Genomic DNA, 22,239 nt, shown 5'->3' with positions numbered 1-22,239 from the left:
TAGAATTTATTTCCCCCAAAATTATCAACTTGGCACTATTTATAAATATTTCTATGTGTATTATCTGACTGAACTCAAGTCCTAATGGAACTGTCTTTCTTTACATTTACAGGCACCTACTATATTCCCTGTCATTGTCTACGTGCATTTTAATGTTACAAAAGTCTCAAAATAACCCACAGACTTAAGTATTTTTTAGTGTAAGGCAGGAAAGAAATGTAAGTTAAACATTAAATCTGGGTCATAACATGTGGATACAAAAAGTAACGCTAAGGAAAAACTATTGAGAAAAACAAAAGAAATAGGAAGACAGGATTTAAGAGATTAACACTGAAAAATATATATTACCATATGTAAAAGAGCCAGTGGGAGTTTAATGGATGAGCAAGTGCTCTGGGACAATCTGGAGGGATACGGTGGCAAGAGAGGTGGGTTCAGAAGGGAGGGGACATATGTACGCCTATGGCCTATTCATCACGTACAGCAACAACCATCACAATATCGTAAAAAAAAAAAAAATTAACTGATGGTGGGTTAGGCCTAAACACAGTATCAAAGCTTTCCCACACCTAACACATTTGTGTAGTTTTCCTCCAGGTTGAGTTTTCTGAGGGTCAAGAAGCTGATATATTTTACTGCATTCTCTACATGTGTAAGTTTTCATTGCAGTATGGATTCTCAGATGATCTGCAACGTCTCTCCTTGTGACTGAAGGGTTTCCCACAAAAATAACTTTTATGGGGTTCTGTCTAATTCATGCTGAACATGCACTAGAAACTCTGCCACATTCATTTCACTTGCATGTTTTCTATACAGTATGAATTCTCTGAATTATAAGGCCTGAACACTGACTAAAGGCTTTGTCACACTCGACATTTGCACTAAAATGTTTCTCACAACTGTAGTAGCGGCTACGCTGCAGTTGCCGCGCTCGTGCTCCTCACTTGCCGCAGCTTCTCCTGGGCGCACGGGCTTCAGGAGTTGTCCCACGTGGGCTCAGTAGTTGCAGCGTCCAGGCTCTTGGGTGCTGGCTCATAGTCGAGGCACACAGGTGTAGCTGCTCTGTGACATGTGGGATCTTCCCTGACCAACGATCGAACCCGGGTCTCCTGCATTGGCAGGTGTAGAATCCAGCTCTTTTTTCAGCCAAGGAGTGAGGACATTATAAACCAACAGAAAAATACTTCTCAATGAATTTACCATCTGCCTCCTTTTGAATGCACAGGGAACAGTATAACATACGTTACAATATGCAGCCGGGATCTAGTTCTGCCTGGGTCCAGCCCCAGCGGGTCCACGAGTACCCAAGGGATGAGTGGCATCAGCGAGGAAGGAGACGGACACACAAGGAGGGTTGCATGGACGAAAAGGCTCTTTATTTTTAGGACAGCTCAATTTTATAGAATAAACATTATCTCCTCCCTTAAGTCACCTCATATTACATCAGATATTGGTTTCGTGCTTCCGTCAATATTTTTTCTTCCCCATGTTTTCCCCATGTGCATTCATCTGGAACATTCCCAATTACAGGGTTTTTTCCTTGAATGCCCCGTACATTAGTCTTCTTGCCTCAATGGCCTAACATTTTCATTCTGCCAAAAACAATGTTCCATAAAATCTAAATATAATATAAATTCTTTGGACAATAACACAATACATGGGAAGGGTTATAAAAAAACATGTCTGACATTTCTGAGAATAGTACCATGTGAAAACCCTGATATTTTTCTTTACCTGAGACCACAAAACCTCAGTCTACAATATTTAATTATGAAGCAAGAAAACACCTCTATTAATATGAGGTACTGGCAGTGTGGCTGGTTAATATAAATCTTCTATTAAAATCCTATGTTACACATTTTCTAATTCTACAAAAATACCCATAATATTCTATGCTTATTAAGGGAATGGAAACAGTGGACAAATAGAAGCACTGAAATAGCAACAATGAAAATCCTCTTGACCAAAGAACATTAATCTATGGTACATCTACTTCTGAATTTCAATGCCTCTACTCTTTTTTAATCTAGAACATTATCATCTTCTAAGCAAGCAGCCAATCTATGCCTGTGGCCTTTTCCTTTTTGACTTGGTACAATGTGTATGGCCGTGTCTTGGCTGGAGCAGTCATGAGCATTTCTGATGCCCGCCCAAGCGTGACGCCACTTGCGTGGTGGATGGTCTGCCACAAACCTGAACAGGCCTTTCATTCCTGGTTAGTCATAAGGTTCCCCATGCTGAGGAGGCAGAGTAGGCCTCGGCCTTAGGGGATCCTTCTTAATAGGCTTGGACTTTTCCAGGGAGGCCTGATCACTATATGTTACATTCCCAAGAATTAATAGAAAACCCAACAACAGTAAGACAGAAAGAGAAAGGGGACATATTGGGCCCCCGGGGCAACCCCGAGGGGAAGGGCTGCCTTGCAGGTTCCTCTCTCATCCCGTGACCTTGTCATGGCGTGGGCGCGTCCCGGCGGCTCCCGACATAGTTTCTATCTAAGAACTACTGAACCAAGAACACAGGGCTAGAAAACAGGCAACTGGATATTTCAAAGTTTGAAATCAGCTTTATAAATGCTCAAGCTGTGGAGAAATTCTTTGTGTATCACACACTGGCAGGTCACCAGAAGGAAAGACAAGTTTAAACTCCTGATGCCAATCACGAAGTTTTACATGTGTGAGTCAACAAGGTTTTGAGCTTAGTCAAGAAAAACAGAGGACTTCCCTGGTGGCTCAGACGGTAAAGCATCTGCTTACAACTCAGGAGACCTGGGTTCGATCCCTGGGTGAGGAAGATCCTCTGGAGAAGGAAATGGCAACCCTCTCCAGTACTCTTGCCTGGAAAAACAGGGGATCTCAAAAGGTACAGAGGGAACATGCAGAGGTACCCCAGGGCAGATCCCCACTTCAGAGGGAAGTGATCCTCACCCACAGACAGCAGGTTCCTGAGGGTCTCTACCATCATGTCCTTCTACAAGGTCCTCTGGGCAGGGTCCAGGCATTCCCACTCCTCAGGAGTGAAATCTGTGAACACATCCTTGAAGGTCAACTGAAATGAAATGAAAACACATTTCACCAGTGGGCCCTGAGGAGGATTCTTAGTTTCACACAAAATGAGAAGAGGTGAGGGGGTAAAGCTCAATTCAGTTGAAGTAATATTCTGATAGATCCATTAAAAGCTGCTTGAAGCAAACTGTTGGTCTCTAATCGAATTTCTAATTTCCTCTTTTTTCTAAGATTATGATCTCCTGCAATCAACATGAATTTGTCACGTATGTGGACAATACATGAAAAATACACAAATTAAAACCAACTCTGAGTTGTCTATGCAGCAGTGTTACATTCAACACACTGAGTGACATAATGTCAATATCTAGTTGAGTTACAGCAAGACTGGTGTCTCCAGAGACGATAAAGTCCACAGTGACTTTAAAAGAACACACATAGTGATGATGACGACATCATCACATTGACGACAGGTGTTTCAGCACGTCCTACACACTAAGCATTACTCTAAAGATGTCACACAGATGAACTTGTCATCAACATAACAGCACGTTAGAGAAAGATCTGACTCCACCTTACTGGGGAGAAAACTCTGTCACTCTAAGAAATCACACAGATCAAACAGTTAAGAAATGAGGCAACAGCACCGGAGCTCAGGTGGTTGGGAGAGACAACTGAACCTAAAGAATCAAGAAGTTAACTACCAGAGAAGGAAAGAGCATCCACAGAGAGTTCCCTGAGAATACCTGAAACAAGTTCAAGGAAGCTGAAATACAAAAGAAGAGCATAAATGGTGACGATACAGGGTCATACCCTCTCCCATCAGAACCCACACAATGTCAATAGTCTTACTACAATTTACATCACTCATGTGATGATGCACAAAAAACTTAACGCCATGAAATACATTTAAGATAACAACTGAAACTGCTACAAACCAAACACCATTATTTATGAGATGATGTTTTTGAAATAAAACCATGGAGCTACATATCCATGCATTCATGCATGCATGTGGAAACACACAATTGCTTGAAACTAGAGGAGTTATCTTTTTTTCTTTCATTTTATCAAAATTCATTCAGCGTCACCATTGCGCCTCAAACTTGAAATACAGCAGTGAACATGACGGAGCTTACAATCTAGCAGCCAGCCAGCCAATTCATCCACAATTTTAATGTTATTATCAAAATAAGTGCTCTGACACAAGCCCGGTGCTAACACAAGATTAAACAGAAAGTCTTAAACTACATTGAGAAATCACACAAGGTCTGTGTGAGGAAGAAACACTTAGGATTGGCAAGGTGGGAAACGGGAAGACTGTTGCAAGCAGAGAGAACAGCCTGAGTGCCAGCTCTGAGGCAGGAAGACATTTACTGAACAGAAAGTCAGCCACTGAGGGGAACACAGGAAATGTAAATGGGGTGATTCCAGGCAGAAGCTAATTTATGCAAGAGCTATGGATTTAGGACTTTATTCCAAAAACTACTGGAAGTCACTGAAGAATCTGCAAGAGGAAAGTTAGATGGTTAGATTTGCTTTTCAGAGCTCAATCTGCTGTGTGTGAGAGTTGTGTTTACCTGCTTACTCATGCCAGACTCTTTGCAACCCCGCTGACAGCAGCCCACCAGCTCCTCTATCCATGGAATTCTCCAGGCAAGAATGTTGGAGTGCATTCCCATTCTATTCTTTCATTTTACTTCTTCATTCAGTACCTTTGTCAACAAAGTAAGCTTTTTCAAAGCTTACTTATTTTGCTTATGTTGGGTCTTCGTTGCTGTGAGTGGGCTTTCTCTAGTTGCAGCTGCAGTGTCCAGGCTTCTCACTGCAGTGGCTTCTCTTGTTTTGGAGCACAGGCTCTAGACAGTGCGGGCTTCCATACTTATGGCTCTCAGGCTCTAGATCACAGGGTCAGTAGTAGTGGTCCATGGGCTTAGCTGCTCTGAGGCATCTTTCCGGACCTGGGATGGAACCCATACACCGTACATGGGCAGGCACATTCTTGGTCAGTGTACTTACTACCAGTGAACTTCTCAACATTATCTTATTCTAGTTCAAGAAAAATAAAAAGTAATACAAGCAGAAAATAACATACAGAAGATTTCTTCCAATCCCTATAAAATACCTGTATTTAAAAATATGTGGAAAAAATAAATAAATAAAAAAATGTGGGCCTCCCTATGGATAAGTGGTAAAGAATCCACTGGCAATGCAAGAGATGTGGGTTGTTGCCTGGTCTGAGATCCCACATGCTGAGGGGCAACTAAGCCCTTGAGTCTCAATTCCTAAGCCAGAGCTCTAGAGCCCAGGTGGTGAAACTTTTAGGGGAAGCATGCTGATTGAAACCGCCCACCCTGGCCAGGCACCATAGTAACTATTTGCATGAGTTCTTTTATGACAGGCGATCCTGATACGGAATACGGAGCTAATAAGCCACCACCAACCTCAAGAGTTCGGGAAAGGTCAAAAGGAGACATCAAGTGTCCATCCACTTCCCAGAATCCCTCTCGCTAGCATCCATCTTGGCTGAGCGATGCATGGGCCACCAGGAAAGACTCTGAATTAGAATGATCGGCCAAAGACCACCCGGAAACTACTCTCATCCCCATAAAACCCAAGACTGCAAGCCACGCAGCAGGGCAGTTCTCCTGGGTTCCCTGACCCTCCTGCTCTCCACCCGGGTGCCCTTTCCTATAAAATCTCTTGCTTTGTGAGCACATGTGTCTCCTCGGACAATTCATTTCCAAGTGTTAGACAAGAGCCCAGTTTCAGGCCCTGGAAGGGGTCCCCCTTCCTGCAACAAAAGTACTGAAACCGGCACGCTCGAGACCCAGTGCTGCAAGACAAGGGAAGCCACTGCAGTGAGAAGTGTGCACACCGCAACCAGAGAGTGGCCACCACTCACCAAAGCCAGGGAAAGGACACTGAAGCAATGCAGATACAGTCAGGAAATAAATCTATTTTAAAAATCATAATGTGATTTTTATCAATTTTAGGTGTGTACTTGTTAACAAAATCCAAAATTTATTACTTTATTCCATTAAGAAAATACTGAATCAATGAGAGGGTAACAGGCAGGAAGGCCAGGGGTCTCCAAATGGAGGAAGTAGGCTGCAAGTGTCAGACATTTTTATCTCTTTTAAACCACAGGAGGAAACAAACTAGGGATATTCTTTTCCCCTTCTCTATACAAATTTAAAAGGTGCTTTCTCTTAAAATACTGTGTTGCCATAACGACACCTTGTTTCACCTGAAGCTAACTATTCTCTAACATTGAGTTAACCAATGCATTTTTCTTATGGAAATATTTGTCTTAAGCTATGTTAATGTACTATGCATTTACCCCAGACTCCGCCTAATGGCTCAGAATCTACTTGACAAACAAGTATGTTACACTCAGATATTGTTCCCCTAATCTACGTAAATAAAACTATTTGTATGGTAATCTGCCCTTCTACAAGATTCAAGTCAAGATTTATGGCCTGGGATGAATCATCTAGTGTCAAGATTATCCCAAAGTGCATCTTATGGATGAGGGGCCTTGTGCCATTCTGAGCTTTAAGACCTTCCTTTCTTTCATTAACAGACTGCTAGTGACTATATGGAGAAGGAAATGGCAACCCACTCCAGTATTCTTGCCTGGAAAATCCCATGGACTGAGAATCCAGGTATGCTACAGTCCATAGGGTCGCAAAGAGTCGGACACAACTGAGCGACTTCACTTCACTTCAGTGACTATGTAACATCCAGCTGAAGACTAGGAGGCGGATACTCTTTCTGCCCACTCCTGATGTCTATGTCAGAAGCTTTCTCTATCTCCTTTACACTTTAATAAAACTTTATAACACGAAAGCTCTGAGTGATCTTTTCATTCACCAACAACCTTTCATCAAGATTAGTAAAGTTGGAGAATTCCCTCATGCGCCAGTGGATAAGATCCCTCACTTCCACTGCAGGGTTTCAGATTCAATCCCTATTCAATGAACTAAGACCCTGGAAGCTGCATCATGAGGTCAAAAAAGAAAGAAAAAAAATTAGTAAACCTGATTTTACAGTTTAAATTAGCCGGTATAACAAAACTCTCCCTAGCCCTGACATCTCTTTCTGAACACTCCATTCCATTCCCAAACACTGAAGTTTTCAAGGAGGTGCTCATTTAGTTCTAAATGTTCAATAAAAAGTCAGAACTGATTTCCACCCATGGATCTCAGGTGTCGGGGGCATTCCCTCCTCCACCTCTCTGGCTGTCCGTAAACGGGCGAGTCCACCACCATCTCTCCTCCAGTGCCCTTCTGCCCACACAGGGCACCATGGGTTGGTCTGGGTACCTGTGGGCCTTGTGGTCCACCATGACCAGCTTGGCCTGCAAAGGCTGACCTCCCCTCTGGTGGTCTCTGTGTGGACAAAGCTAAAACCATCATTTCAGCCGTTTGTGTATTTCTCTGGGAGCATTCAGCCTTTTCAACCATGTCCCTATTATGAAAACTGAATGAGCCAGCTGGCGGAAATTGCTCATAGGGGTCTGAGGAACAGCAGTTGCTGTTTGAATCTCGTTCCTGATGTCTGTGGCAGGGTAGGCTATGAAATGCATAGCCAAAAGGGCCTGTCCCTCGAGGGGGAAGGCATCCACACTCATATATATATTGTCTATGCTGTGTCTTTGTTGCTGTGTGGGCTTTTCTCAGCATGGGCTTCTCACTGCAGTGGCTTCTCTTGTTTCAGAGCACCGGCTCTAGGGCCTGGGCTTCGGTAGTTTCAGCTCCCGGGCTTAACTGCTCCATGACACATGGGATCTCCCTGGATCAGGGATGGAGTCCATGTACCCTGCATGGCACGTGGATTCTTTCCCAGTGAGCCACCAGAAAAGCCCCTGCTATGTTTTTTAAAAGCTTCTATCAGCCTCTCTTGAAATGCTTTACGATCTTCCTCTCACCCCTGTTGTACTACCTGCACTTCTTCATAACTGACAGATTTTACTCTAAGTGTCTTCATAACCTCTGTTAATCAACCATGTAGTCTCGGGTCTGCCTCAGGCACAGCGGCGGTGCCCCCTGCCCGCCGTGTGGCCCTCTTGGGCTCGGGCTGCCACTGGGTCAGCACAGACCCTAGCTGCCTGTGGGAGAGTAGTCTGCAAATCTCTCTTTGGATGAGATCAAAAGATCCCATTAACTGGGTAAACTCGGTCCTGGAAAGTTCAGTTCTCAGAAAAATGTATCCATCTATCTTCTGCTGACTTAGATGGACAAGGAGAAAGGTGGAGAAAGAGGGACATGGAGAAAGATGGACATGAAGAAAGCTGCTTCTCACAGAGGCGGAACCATGGGGCAGTTGGTCAGTAACTTACACGCTGCAGGTGCTGTCTGGGCTGAGATTTGGCCCCTTGGGTACATCAGGGTACAGAGAAGCAGCTCCTGAATATAGTGGGCAGTCTCCTCACCCTTGGGTGCCCTTGACTCTGGGCTAGTGGCCTTGGCTGGAGCAGCGGCTGAGACAGGCTTTGCCGCTCACATCCCTCGAGCACTAGTTAGCTATCCAGAAGTCACGGTCCTGTGTCGCATTTCACTGTGCAGTTTAGTCAGGATTTGTGCTTACAGCTTTAGATGCTGTCCCTTCCGTGTAGTCTCTCAGCCAGGTGTGAGTGGCTGAGAAACTGTCCCAGTGGAATAGTACAGAGTGTGTGTCCAGTGCCATTGACAGGGAGCTTTCAGGAGCTAGTCTAGATGCAAATTGGAAGTAAAGGGTCAGGGGAGGAGGGTAAATCCTGGAAGTTGATTCCCTTCAGTATCCTTGTGCAGGATGCTGAGAATACCTGATAAGAGGCATTCATCCAGGGTGGACACGGTCCTTTAAATGATGTGTTTTGTTTTTTTTTTCTAGAACATATAGTCCCCTGGTTATAAATTATGGGCATCTGATCTGCATGCAAAGATAGATTACACTGCTGAGCTTCAGACCCAAGCCTAGAATATCTTCCTAACAACTCAATTAAGCTTTACAAAAATATGACAAAAGCGCTATTTAAAAAGTGAATTTTAGACAGTAGATACTGATCTCAGCCAAACTAAAATTTAATATCTATTAAAACATTATTCCTTTCTTCTTAAATCACCCTAATTTGTCCCGAATGTAGCCAAGATAAGATTAATTAGTTTGTAAAATGAGTCTGGTTAATTGACAACATAGGCTTGTAAAATTTGTCCAGGAAAGTGCATGTCTTGATCACTAAAAATTGTACAAAGCATACCCCAAGTGAAAACCAGATTTTAAAAACAAGTATTTATTTAATTCAGCTGTGCTGGGTCTGCACTGCTGCTCGGACTTTCTCTATTTGCTGCAGGCAGGGGCTACTGTTTGCTGAGGTGCCCTGGCTTCTCACTGCGGTGGCTTCTCTTTTGCAGAGCACGGGCTCTAGGGCGCACGGGCTTCAGTAGTCCTGGCTCCTGGGCTCTAGAGCACAGGCTCAGTAGTTGGGTCGCAGGGGCTTACTTGCTCCACAGCATGTGGGATCTGCTCAGATCAGGGGTTGAACCCACGTCTCCTGCATTGGTAAGGGGATTCTTTACTGCCGAGCCTCCAGGAAACCCCATGAGTTAATCTTCTTGCTGACAAAATTTACAACAAATATACTTACTGACACTGAGTAAACCTGGGTACCATAAAGACGGTGTGCTTAATAGTGATGTTTCACACCGAGGAAGCCAGATCTGAAAGACACGTGCACCCCAGTGGTCCTCACAGCACTGTTTATAATAGCCAGGACATGGAAGCAACCTAGATGCCCATCAGCAGACGAATGGATGAGGAAGCTATGCTACATATACACAGTGGAATATTACTCAGCCATTAAAAAGAATACATATGAATCAGTTCTAATGAGATGGATGAAACTGGAGCCATTATACAGAGTGAAGTAAGCCATAAACATAAACAACAATACAGAATACTAACTGATACGTGTGGAATTTTAAAAGATGGTAGCGATAACCATATATGCAGGACCGAAAAAGAGACACAGAGGTATAGAACAGACTTTTGGACTCTGTGGGAGAAGGTGAGGGTGGGATGATCTGAGAGAATAGCATTGAAACATGTATATTATCAAGTGTGAAACAGATCACCCGCCCAGGTTGGATGCATGAGACAAGTGCTCAAGGCTGGTGCACTGGGAAGACCCAGAGGGATGGGATGGGGAGGGAGGTGGGAGGGGGCATCAGGATGGGGAACACATGTAAATCCATGGCTGATTCAGGTCAATGTATGGCAAAAACCACTACAATACTGTAAAGTAATTAGCCTCCAACTAATAAAAATAAATGAAAAAAAAGTGATGTGTTTAAATGACATGTCTCTATTAAATAACAAGCAAACAACAAACTTTAATGCCAGATGTTAATTTAATACTAAATGTTTCTTGAGTCATACAAATCTGAAATCCATTTAGCTTAGTTTCTGTTATATTTAGAAATGTTTACTTTGTAAGCACTTTTTAAAAAGGCAGTTAAATAGAGCTCACCTACAAATTAACCTGAGCAATACATATATCGCAATAGAGATCTCATAGTTTCATTTTAAAGCTTAGTCATAAAACAAGCATTGCAATGCAAAACTCACCAGCTTAGAGATCTTTGAGGACTTCCCTGGTGGTCCAGTAACTAAGACTCCATGCTTCCAATACAGGGGGCCCAGGTTTCCTTCCGGGACAGGAAACTAAATCCCACTTGCCACAACTAAGAGTCAGTGAAGCCAAATAAATCAGGGTTAGACTTAGAACATAGCAGAAAAGTCCCCAAATTAAGAAGGTAGATTGTCAGATCCTGTGAGCAGCACTCAGACAGTAAAATTTCTTCCTTCTCACATACCACCTACCCTGTCTCCTGCGCTAGCAACAAGATCCTCTCTGTGTCTCTAGACATCTATACCATCTCTCTATGGCAGCCTGTGCTGACTGAAAAAAAAAAGACAGGACACTTGTGAGGCTTACAAGCAGAGGGGGAGAGGGTGCTGCCCAGAGTAATTAGTGGGCTACAGTTTTATAATAAAAGGAGAAGTGGGGAGGGGGAGAGTGTCCTTATCTGTCTCTTCTGCTTCCTCTTCTTGAGTTGTTGTTCCATTGCTCAAGTTGTGTCCGACTCTTTGCGACCCCATGGACTGCAGCACACCAGGCTTCCCTGTCCTTCACCATCTCCCAGAGCTTGCTCAAACTCATGTCCATTAAGTCAGTGATGCCATCCAACCATCTCATCCTCTGCCCCCTTCTCCTCCTGCCTTCAATCTTTCCCAGCATCAGGGTCTTTTCTGATGAGTCAGTTCTTTGCGTCAGGTGGCCAAAATATTGAAGTTTCAGCTTCAGTCCTTCCAATGAATATTCCAGGTTGATCTGCTTTAAGATTGACTGGTTTGGTCTCCTTGCTGTCCTAGGGACTCTCAAGAGTCTTCTCTAACACCATCACTCAAAAGCATCAATTCTTCAAGACTCAGCCTTCTTTATGGCCCAACTCTCACATCCATACATGACCACTGGAAAAACCATAGCTTTGACTAGACGGACCTTTGTGGGCAAAGTAATGTCTCTGCTTTTTAATATGCTGTCTACGTTGGTCATAGTTTTTCTTCCAAGGAGCAAGTGTCTTTTAATTTCATGGCTGCAGTCACCTTCTGCAGTGATTCTGGAGCCTAAGAAAATAAAGTCTCTCACAGTTTCCATTGTTTCCCCATCTATTTGCCATGAAGTGATGGGACCGGATGCCATGATCTTAGTTTTTGAATGCTGAATTTTTTTTTTCAATGTTGAATTTTAAGCCAGCTTTTTACTCCCCTCTTTCACTTCAGTTTCTCTCCACTTTCTGCCTTAAGGGTGGTGTCACTTATTGATGTTTCTTCCAGCAATCTTGATTCCAGCTTGTGCTTCATCCAGCCTGGTATTTTGCATGATGTACTCTGAAGCTAGGAAAAATAAGCAGAGTGACAATATACAGCCTTGACATACTCCTTTGTACTCCTTTCTCAATTTGGAACCAGTCCATTGTTCCATGTTTCATTCTAACTGTTGCTTCTTGACCTGCCTACAGCTTTCTTGGGAAGCAGGTAAGGTGGTCTGGTATGCCCATCTCTTTAAGAATTTTCCAAAATTTGTTGTGATCCACACAGTAAAAGGCTTTAGTGTAGTCAGTGATGCAGAAGTAGATGTTTTTCTGACATTCTCTTGCTTTTTGGATGTTAGCAATTTGATCTCTGGCTCCTCTGCCTTTTCTAAATCCAGCTTGTATGTCTGGAAGTTCTTGGTTCATGCACTGTTGAAGCCTAGCTTGGAGAATTTTGAGCATTACTTTGCTAGCACCAACACTATGAAAAGGCAGAAAGATATGACACTGAAAGATGAACTCCCCAGGTTGGTAGATGCTCAGTGTGTTACTGGAAGAGAGCAGAGAAATACCTCCAAAGGTGTGAAGAGGCCGAGCCAAAGCAAAAACAATGCCCAGTTATGGATGTCTCTGGGGGTGGAAGTAAAGTCCGATGCTGTAAAGAACAGTATTGTGTAGGAACCTGGAATGTTAGGTCCATGAATCAAGGTAGATTGGAAGTGGTCAAACAGGAGATGGCAAGAGTGAATATCAACTTTCTAGGAATCAGTGACCTAAAATGGACCAGAATGGGTGAATTTAATTCAGATGAGCATCATATTTACTACTGTGGGCAAGAATCCCTTAGAAGAAATGGAGTAGCTATCATAGTCAACAAAAGAGTCCAAAATGCACTACTTGGACGCAATCTCAAAAATGACACAATGATCTCTGCTCGTTTCCAAGGCAAACCATTCAATATCACAGTAATGCAAGTCTATGCCCCAAGCACTAATGCCAAAGAAGCTGAAGTTGAACATTTCTCTGAAGACCTACAGATTTCAAAGAACTAACACCAAAAAAAATGTCCTTTTCATCATAGGGGACTGGAATGCCAAACTAGGAAGTCAAGAGATACCTGGAGTAACAGGCAAGTCTGGCCTTGGAGTACAGATTGAAGAAGGCAACAAACAGTTGCCAACTAACAGAACAAAGCTAACATTTTGTTAAGAGAACACACTGGTCATAGCAAACACCTTTCAGCTACAAGTGGGATTTACCAAAAGCAATGCCAGTGACTGAACAACAAAGGCATTTGCCATCTGCCTCTACGGAGACTGAACCCATGCTGCTATAGCTGTTGACCTTCATGGTGTGAGGCACTCCATGCTCCAGGGAATCCGGTGAGACAGGTCTTTAGATAGTTGTTTTTTTCTTTTTCCTAATGTTTCTAGCAACAGATTTTATGGTCTCAATCATTGCATCTCCTCCTATCTAGAGAAACACTAAATCCTTTTATGGTGACACCATATCCTCATGGCTGACAAAAAACCTTTTGTACAATAAGTGCTTCATGTTATCGAACTTCCCATTCACCAAAACCTTCTATACTGACCTTCCCCACTGCCGCTTTGAAGCAGTCTCTCAGAGCTATCTGAGATGCCGCCTCCTGGGCTACAGTCCTCATTTTGCCCTCATTTTGTTTGGTGCCATCCTAAAATGTTCTCTCTAAGAAAGCAAAGGTTTTAGAAATTATCACTGGTATCTATGCTCACCAATCTAAAAAATGCTAATATAAAAGTCAGTTCTTGGCAGTCAAGGTGTCCTCCCGGGGGAGGCAGCATGGCTCAAGCATTCGTGAACAGCAACATCCAGTCTGGGAAGGTGGTTGTGTTCATCAAGCCCACCTGCCCCTACAGCAGAGGGACTCAGGAGCTCCTCAGCCAACTGCCCTTCAAACAAGGGCGTTCGGAATTTGTCAACATCACAGCCAACGGCGACACCAATGAGATTCAAGATTACTTGCAACAGCTCACAGGAGCCAGACCGGTACCTCGGGTCTTCATCGGTAAAGAGTGCATAGGTGGATCCACTGATCTAGTAAATATGCATGAGAGAGGAGAACTGTTGACACGGCTAAAGCAAATTGGAGCTCTGCAATAATTACAGAGCAGATCCAGGCTGATGTCCCCCTTGAAGACTGGGTGGCACTGCCAATAATGCCAACAGTTCCTGGAGGATGGACCTGGGGAAACTTTACCCAGTTACAGCAACTGTTTACTTAAAATTCTGAAATATGTTAATCTCAGTAAAAAGGGACGGGCATTTTGGGAGGCCAAAAACAGCTTCTTTTGATTCAGTATTAAAAATGGACAACTTGCCAAAAAAAAAAAAAAAAAAACAAAGTCAATTCTTGGTTTCCTAATGTAAGTAGGAACTGTGTTTTTGGTAAAGAAGGTATGGGGAATAGAATTGAATTTTGTGAAGGGAAAAGGAAGTAAGGCTGACTTACAGGTGGCTTCTTAGGATGGAAGAACAAAGTAATGGGTACAGAAAGTGAGGTTTGTGAAAAGTGAGTCATGAGAAGTGAGCTTTGTACATGGTTTAAAATAAGTGTAAAATAAATTTAATTGTTTGCCTTTTAATAATGTAAAACTTATTTAGCTTTGAGTTTCACTTTTCCGTCTGTTGCAAAACTTGAATTTAGCTTTTCTGTCTGTTAAGATGACACCTTTCTTCAGATGGTGAACTGCCTTTGATAACAGATTTAAGTTTCTTTATCTCTTAAATGATTTGTTCTGAAATCTTTTATTGTTACTTTGGCTATATGAAGAACGATTGTTCCACAATGACCTATAATCCTATCTGACTAAGTGTTCTAAACCTTTTTGATACTTGTTGACAAAACTTCCTAAGTCATTGTAATGAAGAACTTTATTTCTAGCTAACTTTGCCATGCTTCAGAGGGCCCCTGAAATACCCCAAAGAGACATGTCACACTAACTAGGCTGATTTTCTATACATAATGACATGGAAAGTATTGTCAAGTGAGTAATAAGTCTCAGGTTATATTGTATGGTAAATGTTACTAATATAGATATCATAGAAACTACATGCTGTTCCTAAAACTCTGATATGTTTGGGTAAAATGTTATCAGGCATAATTCTAATTACTATCTCAAAATATTGTCATAGCACTAATCAAGTTTCTCAAAAATACTTGCTCTTCGAGAAGATTTATAGAAAGGACTTTCAGGTAAATATCAAGTTTCTGAACTGGGTAAGGATTCTAATGAAAAACCTGATGACTTCACAAAGCTTAACAGAAGGATTGATGAATATGCTTATAACTTTTACGGTCTGCATCTGAAAAATCACTTGCTTGAATATGTGTTTTCCAGGTATAAGGAAAAAGAACCTTCCCCTGAAAGTAATTATGACAGTAATTTGGTAAAATTATATTTTATACACAAATTGAAACGTTTCTCTTTTCTCTCTATCTGAACCCTTCTGGAATGCAAAAGTAGGAAATCAAGAAACACCTGGATTAACAGGCAAATTTGGCCTTGGAGTACAGAATGAAGCAGGGCAAAGGCTAACAGAGTTCTGCCAAGAGAACACACTGGTCATAGCAAACACCCTCTTCCAACAACACAAGAGAAGACTACACACATGGACATCACCAGATGGTCAACACCAAAATTAGATTGATTATATCCTTTGCAGCCAAAGATGGAGAAGCTCTATACAGTCAGCAATAACAAGACCAGGAGTAGACTGTGGATCAGATCATGAACTGCTTATTGCCAAATTCAGACTGAAATTGAAGAAAGTAGGGAAAACCACTAGACCAATCAGGTATGACCTAAATCAAATCCCTTATGACTATACAGTGGAGGTGAGAAATAGGTTTAAGGGACTAGATCTGATAGACAGAGTGCCTGATGAACTATGGATGGGGATTCGTGACACTGTACAGGAGACAGGAATCAAGACCATCCCCAAGAAAAAGAAATGCAAAAAAGCAAAATGGCTGTCTGACGAGGCCTTACAAATAGCTGTGAAAAGAAAAGTGAAAAGCAAAGGAGAAAAGGAAAGATATACCCATTTGAATGTAGAGTTCCAAAGCATAGCAAGGAGACATAAGAAAGCCTTCCTCAGTGATCAACGCAAAGAAACAGAGGAAAACAACAGAACGGAAAAGACTAGAGATCTCTTCAAGAAAATTAGAGATACCAAGGGAACATTTCATGCAAAGATGGGCTCAATAAAGGACAGAAATGGTATGGACCTAACAGAAGCAGACGATATTAAGAAGAGGTGGCAAGAATACACAGAAGAACTGTACAAAAAAGATCTTCACGACCCAGATAGTCAAGAAGGTGTGATCACTCACACTCACCTAGAGCCAGACATCCTGGAATGTGAAGTCAGGTGGGCCTTAGGAAGCATTACTACGAACAAACCTAGTGGAAGCGATGGAATTCCAGCTGAGCTGTTTCAAATCCTAAAAGATGATGCTGTGAAAGTGCTGCACTCAATATGTCAGCAAATTTGGAAAACTCAGCAGTGGCCACAGGACTGGAAAAAGTTAGTTTTCATTCCAATCCCAAAGAAAGGTAATGCCAACGAATGCTCAAACCACCACACAGTTGCACTCATCTCACACACTAGTAAAGTAATGCTCAAAATTCTCTAAGCCAGGCTTCAGCAATACGTGAACCGTGAACTTCCAGATGTCCAAGCTGGTTTTTAGAAAAGGCAGAGGAACCAGAGATCAAATTGCCAACATCCACTAGATCATCAAAAAAGCAAGAGAGTTCCAGAAAAACATCTATTTCTGCTTTATTGAGTATGCCAAACCTTTGACTGTGTGGCTCTCAATAAACTGTGGAAAATTCTGAAAGAGATGAGAATAGCAGACTACCTGACCTGCCTTTTTTAGCTAGATTACAAACTGCTATTTCCCATACTGTAATCAGAGAAGAAGCCAAAAAACAGCTAGAGAAATTACTTGCTTCTGAGAATGCAAATTAGGAATGTCAAAGAGCTATCGCTCCAACTCCTGAGACTAGGACTATTATTGATTATTTGAAGGCTTGTCGCAATCTAGGATCAGAAACTCAAGAGATGCAAATGCTTGCTGAGACAATGGCTGCTGCCTTTAGAATGGGAAATGAAGGATACTTTACATGTGGAGATAAAAGCCATTTAAAAGGGGACTACCATAAGAAGGCTAATAAAAAACTTCCAAGAATCTGCCCTCGCTGCCGTAGAGGAATGCATTGGGCCAAAGATTGTAAATCTAAATTTGATATTGAGGGAAAACCTATTCCGGGAAACTCCAAACAGGGGACCCCTCCAGGTCCCCGATGACAAAAACCAGGGGCAAATTCTATCTTTTCCCTCAAACCCTCAACATTCGGCAATGCTTACTGCCTTACATTTCTATTAACTCCTCTAATTATGTATGGACAGGCGGATTCAGCAGTACAGATCAGAAACAATCCTTATGGACATCATTGGTATCTGAATATGCCCGACCAAATAGAAATATCAAAATTAATGGAAAAAGATTTTATGATCTCCTAGACACTGAATCTGATATTAATATTATTTCCAAACATTTATGGCCCAAATCCTGGCCTATACAAAAAATCTCTTGCCAAATTGCAGGAATTTCTCAAACCAAAGTACAAGAAATTTCTCAAAATGTTCAGATCTACCCATATGAAGGACCAAAAGGCGAGCCTGCAACATTTAAGACCTTATGTGATAGATGCACCCCTTAACCAAATAGGAAGGGACTTACTTATGCAATGGCAAACTCAGATATACATTCCACATTTTTCCTAGGGGCCACTGCTCATTTAACAACCACAATTATTAAAATAACTGGGAAGAATGATGAGCCTATTTGGACAGAACAATGGCCCCTTACAAAAGAAAAATTACAGGCTACTAAAGAACTTATAGACAGACAATTAGAATTAAAACATATTGAGAAATCTTACTCTCCTTGGAACTCTCCTATTTTTGTAATAAAAAAGAAATCTAACAAATGACGTCTCTTAACAGGCCTTAGAAAGGTTAATGCATCTATGAAACCTATGGGTGCACTACAACCAGGGATCCCATCACCTACTACTATTCCTCAGAAGTGGCACATTATTAGTACTGATTTACAAGATTGCTTTTTGAATATACCTTTACACCCTTTAGACCAAGAGAGATTCACTTTCCCTCTCCCTTTTCCTAATCACATCGGTTCTCATAAAAGATTTCAATAGAATGTGTTACCTCAAGGTATGCTTAATAGTCCTACTATTTGTCAAAATTTTGTAGCCAAGGCTTTACATCCAATGTGACAGCAATTCCCTCATGCATATATCATTAATAATATACTATAACTACAAAAAGGAAAAATCACATTTTTGACACTGAATGCCCATGATATACTTTAGACTCCAGAAAAAACTGATTAAAATAAAATCTTTTTTGAAATTTCAAAACCAACTCTTCTTACACGTGCAGTTAGGAAAAGGTTAACTTGTTAAAATACATTTTTGGAGCTCCAATTCTGCCTGGGAAACAAAAACAGGCCTAAGAAAAAACCTAAAGTTAACTGTTATCATGTCCTTGGGATACACAGCCACTCTATCTGGGACTCCAGCCATAAGCAAATTGGTGGAATTAAAAAAAAAAAAATATATATATATATATATGTATATATATATATATAAGATATTTTAAATTGCAAGGAGAAAGCTATATCTGTCTATCTAAAATTATCTGTGTCTCAACATATGTCTCTCTTTTTGGATAATATGAAATTAATGAGTTCTATTTAAATTCAAGTTCACATGAACTGAAAAATATTCAATATTAAATATAATGCTTCTTTAAATATAATTTAAATATAATTGCTTGCAAATCTAATTAAGACATGTCTTACATCATCAACGTTATATAATACTTTTATTGTGCCTAGATTTAAGGTAAACTAAATTTGTCAACAAAAAAGTTAACTCTTTATATATATATATATATATGTAAATATATATATATATATATATATATATGTAAATATATAAATGAAAAGTTTTAGACAAACCCTATTAAAAATAATTCTATTTTAAAAAGGTGTATCTAAAATAATCTCTTAGGATTGGGTAACTTAAATTCCTAAAATTGTACTAAACTAAATGATAAAAGTTTATTCAATAGCTAGGTCATGTCCAAATAAAGTAAGATTTTAAAACATTAATTACTGAACACTAACTTCCTCTTACAAAAAGTTTTTCTTGCAGAAAAACTAAAGAGATTTTAGACTATTAATAAATATATATAAATATTTATATAATAAACAAAAAGATATCCACCAATGTATAAAATGCTAATATATAAGACACTTCATAGTTGCTAAAGAAAAGTAATTTGTATGCTTTTGATAAAAAGATAGAAGAAATGGCAAAGAAAATGATGAATACAAAAACATCAAAAAGTTTTATGACAAATCAAAGAGAATTTTATGGCAAATGGATGTAACTCATTGCCCTGAACTTTCTTCCTCTTCCTCCTTACATGTCTCGATTGATACAAATTCTTCTTTTATATGGGCCACACCTCTCCCAGGTGAAACTACACGACATGTTATAACCCACCTGTTAGCTTACACTGCAATAATGAGAACACCTAATTCTATAAAAACAGACAATGGCCCTGCCTATATTTCTAAGCAGTTCAAACAATTTTTACATCCATTCCCTATTAAACAGATTACAGACATCCCTTATAATCCACAAACACAAGACATAGTTAAACAAACACATCACACACTGAAACTACAAATAAAAAACTAAATAAGGGGGAAAACACAGGAACACTTTTATCTTCCTTATCCAGCAGACTTTACTAGATTCCAACCCAATATATTCTTTAAGCCTGTAACTATTGTTAATATAGCTTTATTTGTTTTAAATTTTATAAACTTACCGCAAGGTGCTATCTTGACAAGAGCAGAAGAACATTTTGAGGAATTGAAGGACTCTTCTCCTCCTCTGCCCATTTGGTACCAAGACAGGTTGAATAGACAATGGAAATCTGGGAAATTAATCTTACAGGGAAAGGGGTATGCTTGTATTTCCCCAGATGGATCCAATGAACTCACATGACTTCCTCTTCGGAACATCCGACCCAATGGGGCCCCCCCGGCCTTCAAGATAGAGGTCAGACAACAACCACCCCAGGAGGAAGAAATTCCAATATGGGCCATGGCGGCTCGAAAGATCTCCAGAAAGCGCCACCCTCAGCGGCATCAACCTTATGATCTCCCCTCTTGGGTACAAGAAAAACCCTTACTAATCAAGCTGAAAATCTGATTTCTCAACAGAGAATGCCTCGGAGTCCTGAAAATATTTTTGTTGCCCGGCTTGCTTTTGCCTCCTCCCCCCAACTCGCCCCCCTGCTTGAGCTGAACTTATTAATCACACTTACTGGGCTTACAGACTCAACCCCCCTTTACTTCAGTTCATAGAATCGATGGAGAGAGGGCCAATCGTATTAACCAATGACTCCATACATATGCCTTCTCCCTGGAACCTTAAAGGGCCCTCACACCCTGAAAAAGGGAAACTAATTAATATCTCTAGGTTATGAAGTCCTTCCATTGTGTATGGGCCCAGCAAAATTATGCATAAACGTTAGCCGAAAAACTTGGGCTTTTGCCCTGCCTCCAAAAGAGGACTTTAGGACGATGCTTAGATTATTTACTGCCCTTTCTTTGTCTGTGAATCATGTTTATACCACTGAAACTTTAGGGAAAGAGTTAGGGAACGAACAAAGAACAACACCATGCAAAGGGTTTACTAATAAGAACTTTAAATATGCTCTGGTTCTTTGGGACAAATGTCAGGCCAAATCAGGAAAATTAATGTCTGTGGCTAATCATACAATTGTCGATTGGGGACCCCATGGTATGTGGTTATCTAACTGCTCAGATGATATTAACAGCACTGTGTGTGATTATGCTACTCAAGTACCAAAGGTTACTAACACTGCAATGGAACATCACCATGACAAAGGACTTCTTGGGTGGCTTGACGGTGGAATGCCACCCCCTCGTCCTCCAATCGTCCTCGATAAACAGATTGGGCCTGAACAATGGGACATCTGGAAACTTGCTCTGAGCTCCGAAGAACTTGGGACTTGGACTGGACATTTCACAGGGACCAATCGTAGTCATAGAAACTGTTTCTTTCGTTATAATCAATCATATGTCTTACAAGCCTGTGTTCCCCTCCCTTGTATTCTAGCTATAGGAAGTTTACAATTCAGTAAGACTTTACATTCTGTAACTTGTATAAATTGCAAATTATATACTTGTCTTAACTCTTCGACTTCCTTAAGAAATGAATCCCTTTTGAGTCTTCGATCTCCACGTAGTCTATGGTTACCAATCAATCTCCAGTGGCCCTGGGAAGAAGGTCCCATGGCTGGACTTGCTTCCCGGATACTTACTAAACTGCTCTGGCGATCTAAACGATTCATCGGATGGCTGATTCTTGGCATTCTGGGATTAACAGCTATTTGCACCACTGCTGCCGTCACTGGCCTTGCATTACAGACCTCAGTTCAAACACATAATTTTATCCAAACTTGGACTAAAGATGCTCATACTATGTGGGCCACTCAGGCTCAGAGAGATGAGGATATTCAAGATGAAATACAGGAACTAAAAACAGCCATCAAATGGGTTGGAGATCAATCAATAGATGTACAACAACAGGTGATGCTAAAATGTGATTGGAATTCTACTCAATTTTCTGTTACTCCTGTTCAAGTCAATAATAGTACCTACAACTGGGAACAAATCAAATTTCATTTACAAAACATACATGATAATTCCTCTCTGAATGTACAAGTATTACAAAAAGACATCTTTGAAACCTTTTCTAAAAATCTGCCCTCTTCCACTAATTTGGAAACTTTAGCTGAATAACTAGCTTATCTGGGCTGGAGCCACACGGATAGTTTCAAAGCATTACTCACAGCATCAGGTCTGGAACTGTAGTTTTGGTGACTGTCTTGACAATTATATTTCTCGTTGACCATTGCCTTCATGCAAAAATTAAAACTAAACAAACTCAAATGGTCAGAGCCCTTTTTACAAATATTGTAAATAAATAAGGGGGAATTGTCAGGGAATGTTTAACAGGAGGATTCCTACGTGCTGCTTCTCAGAAACCCTCTGTTCCTTATCAGTTTCTCTTGGCAGAAACCAGTGGAACGGCACCCGCTTCCAGGACTGAGGTCATTGGATGAGACAGGCTTGAATCTCCTTCAGTAAACATTCTCCTTACAAAACTGCTTAGTCTCCATCCTCTTTCTTGAGA

At 41.1% G+C, this 22,239-nt stretch overlaps 2 protein-coding genes across 2 annotated transcripts in view; both read left to right on the top strand.

Moving 5' to 3' along the window:
- Positions 1 to 22,239, top strand: part of LOC122420584 (zinc finger protein 160-like) — a 139,538-nt gene that overhangs the window by 49,723 nt on the left and 67,576 nt on the right. The gene's annotated exons all lie outside the window — the stretch shown is intronic.
- On the top strand, positions 13,677 to 14,052 carry LOC122420693 (glutaredoxin-1-like). The gene has a single exon (XM_043436090.1). The coding sequence runs from the start codon at positions 13,688 to 13,690 to the stop codon at positions 14,006 to 14,008; it is 321 nt and encodes a 106-aa protein (XP_043292025.1). The 5' UTR covers positions 13,677 to 13,687; the 3' UTR covers positions 14,009 to 14,052.

The sequence above is a fragment of the Cervus canadensis genome, chromosome 18 (assembly GCF_019320065.1).
Source record: "Cervus canadensis isolate Bull #8, Minnesota chromosome 18, ASM1932006v1, whole genome shotgun sequence".
In the NCBI taxonomy this organism is placed as follows: domain Eukaryota; kingdom Metazoa; phylum Chordata; class Mammalia; order Artiodactyla; family Cervidae; genus Cervus; species Cervus canadensis.
The sequence above is the reverse complement of the archived record's forward strand: the minus strand, read 5'-3'. Positions and strand labels throughout refer to the sequence as shown.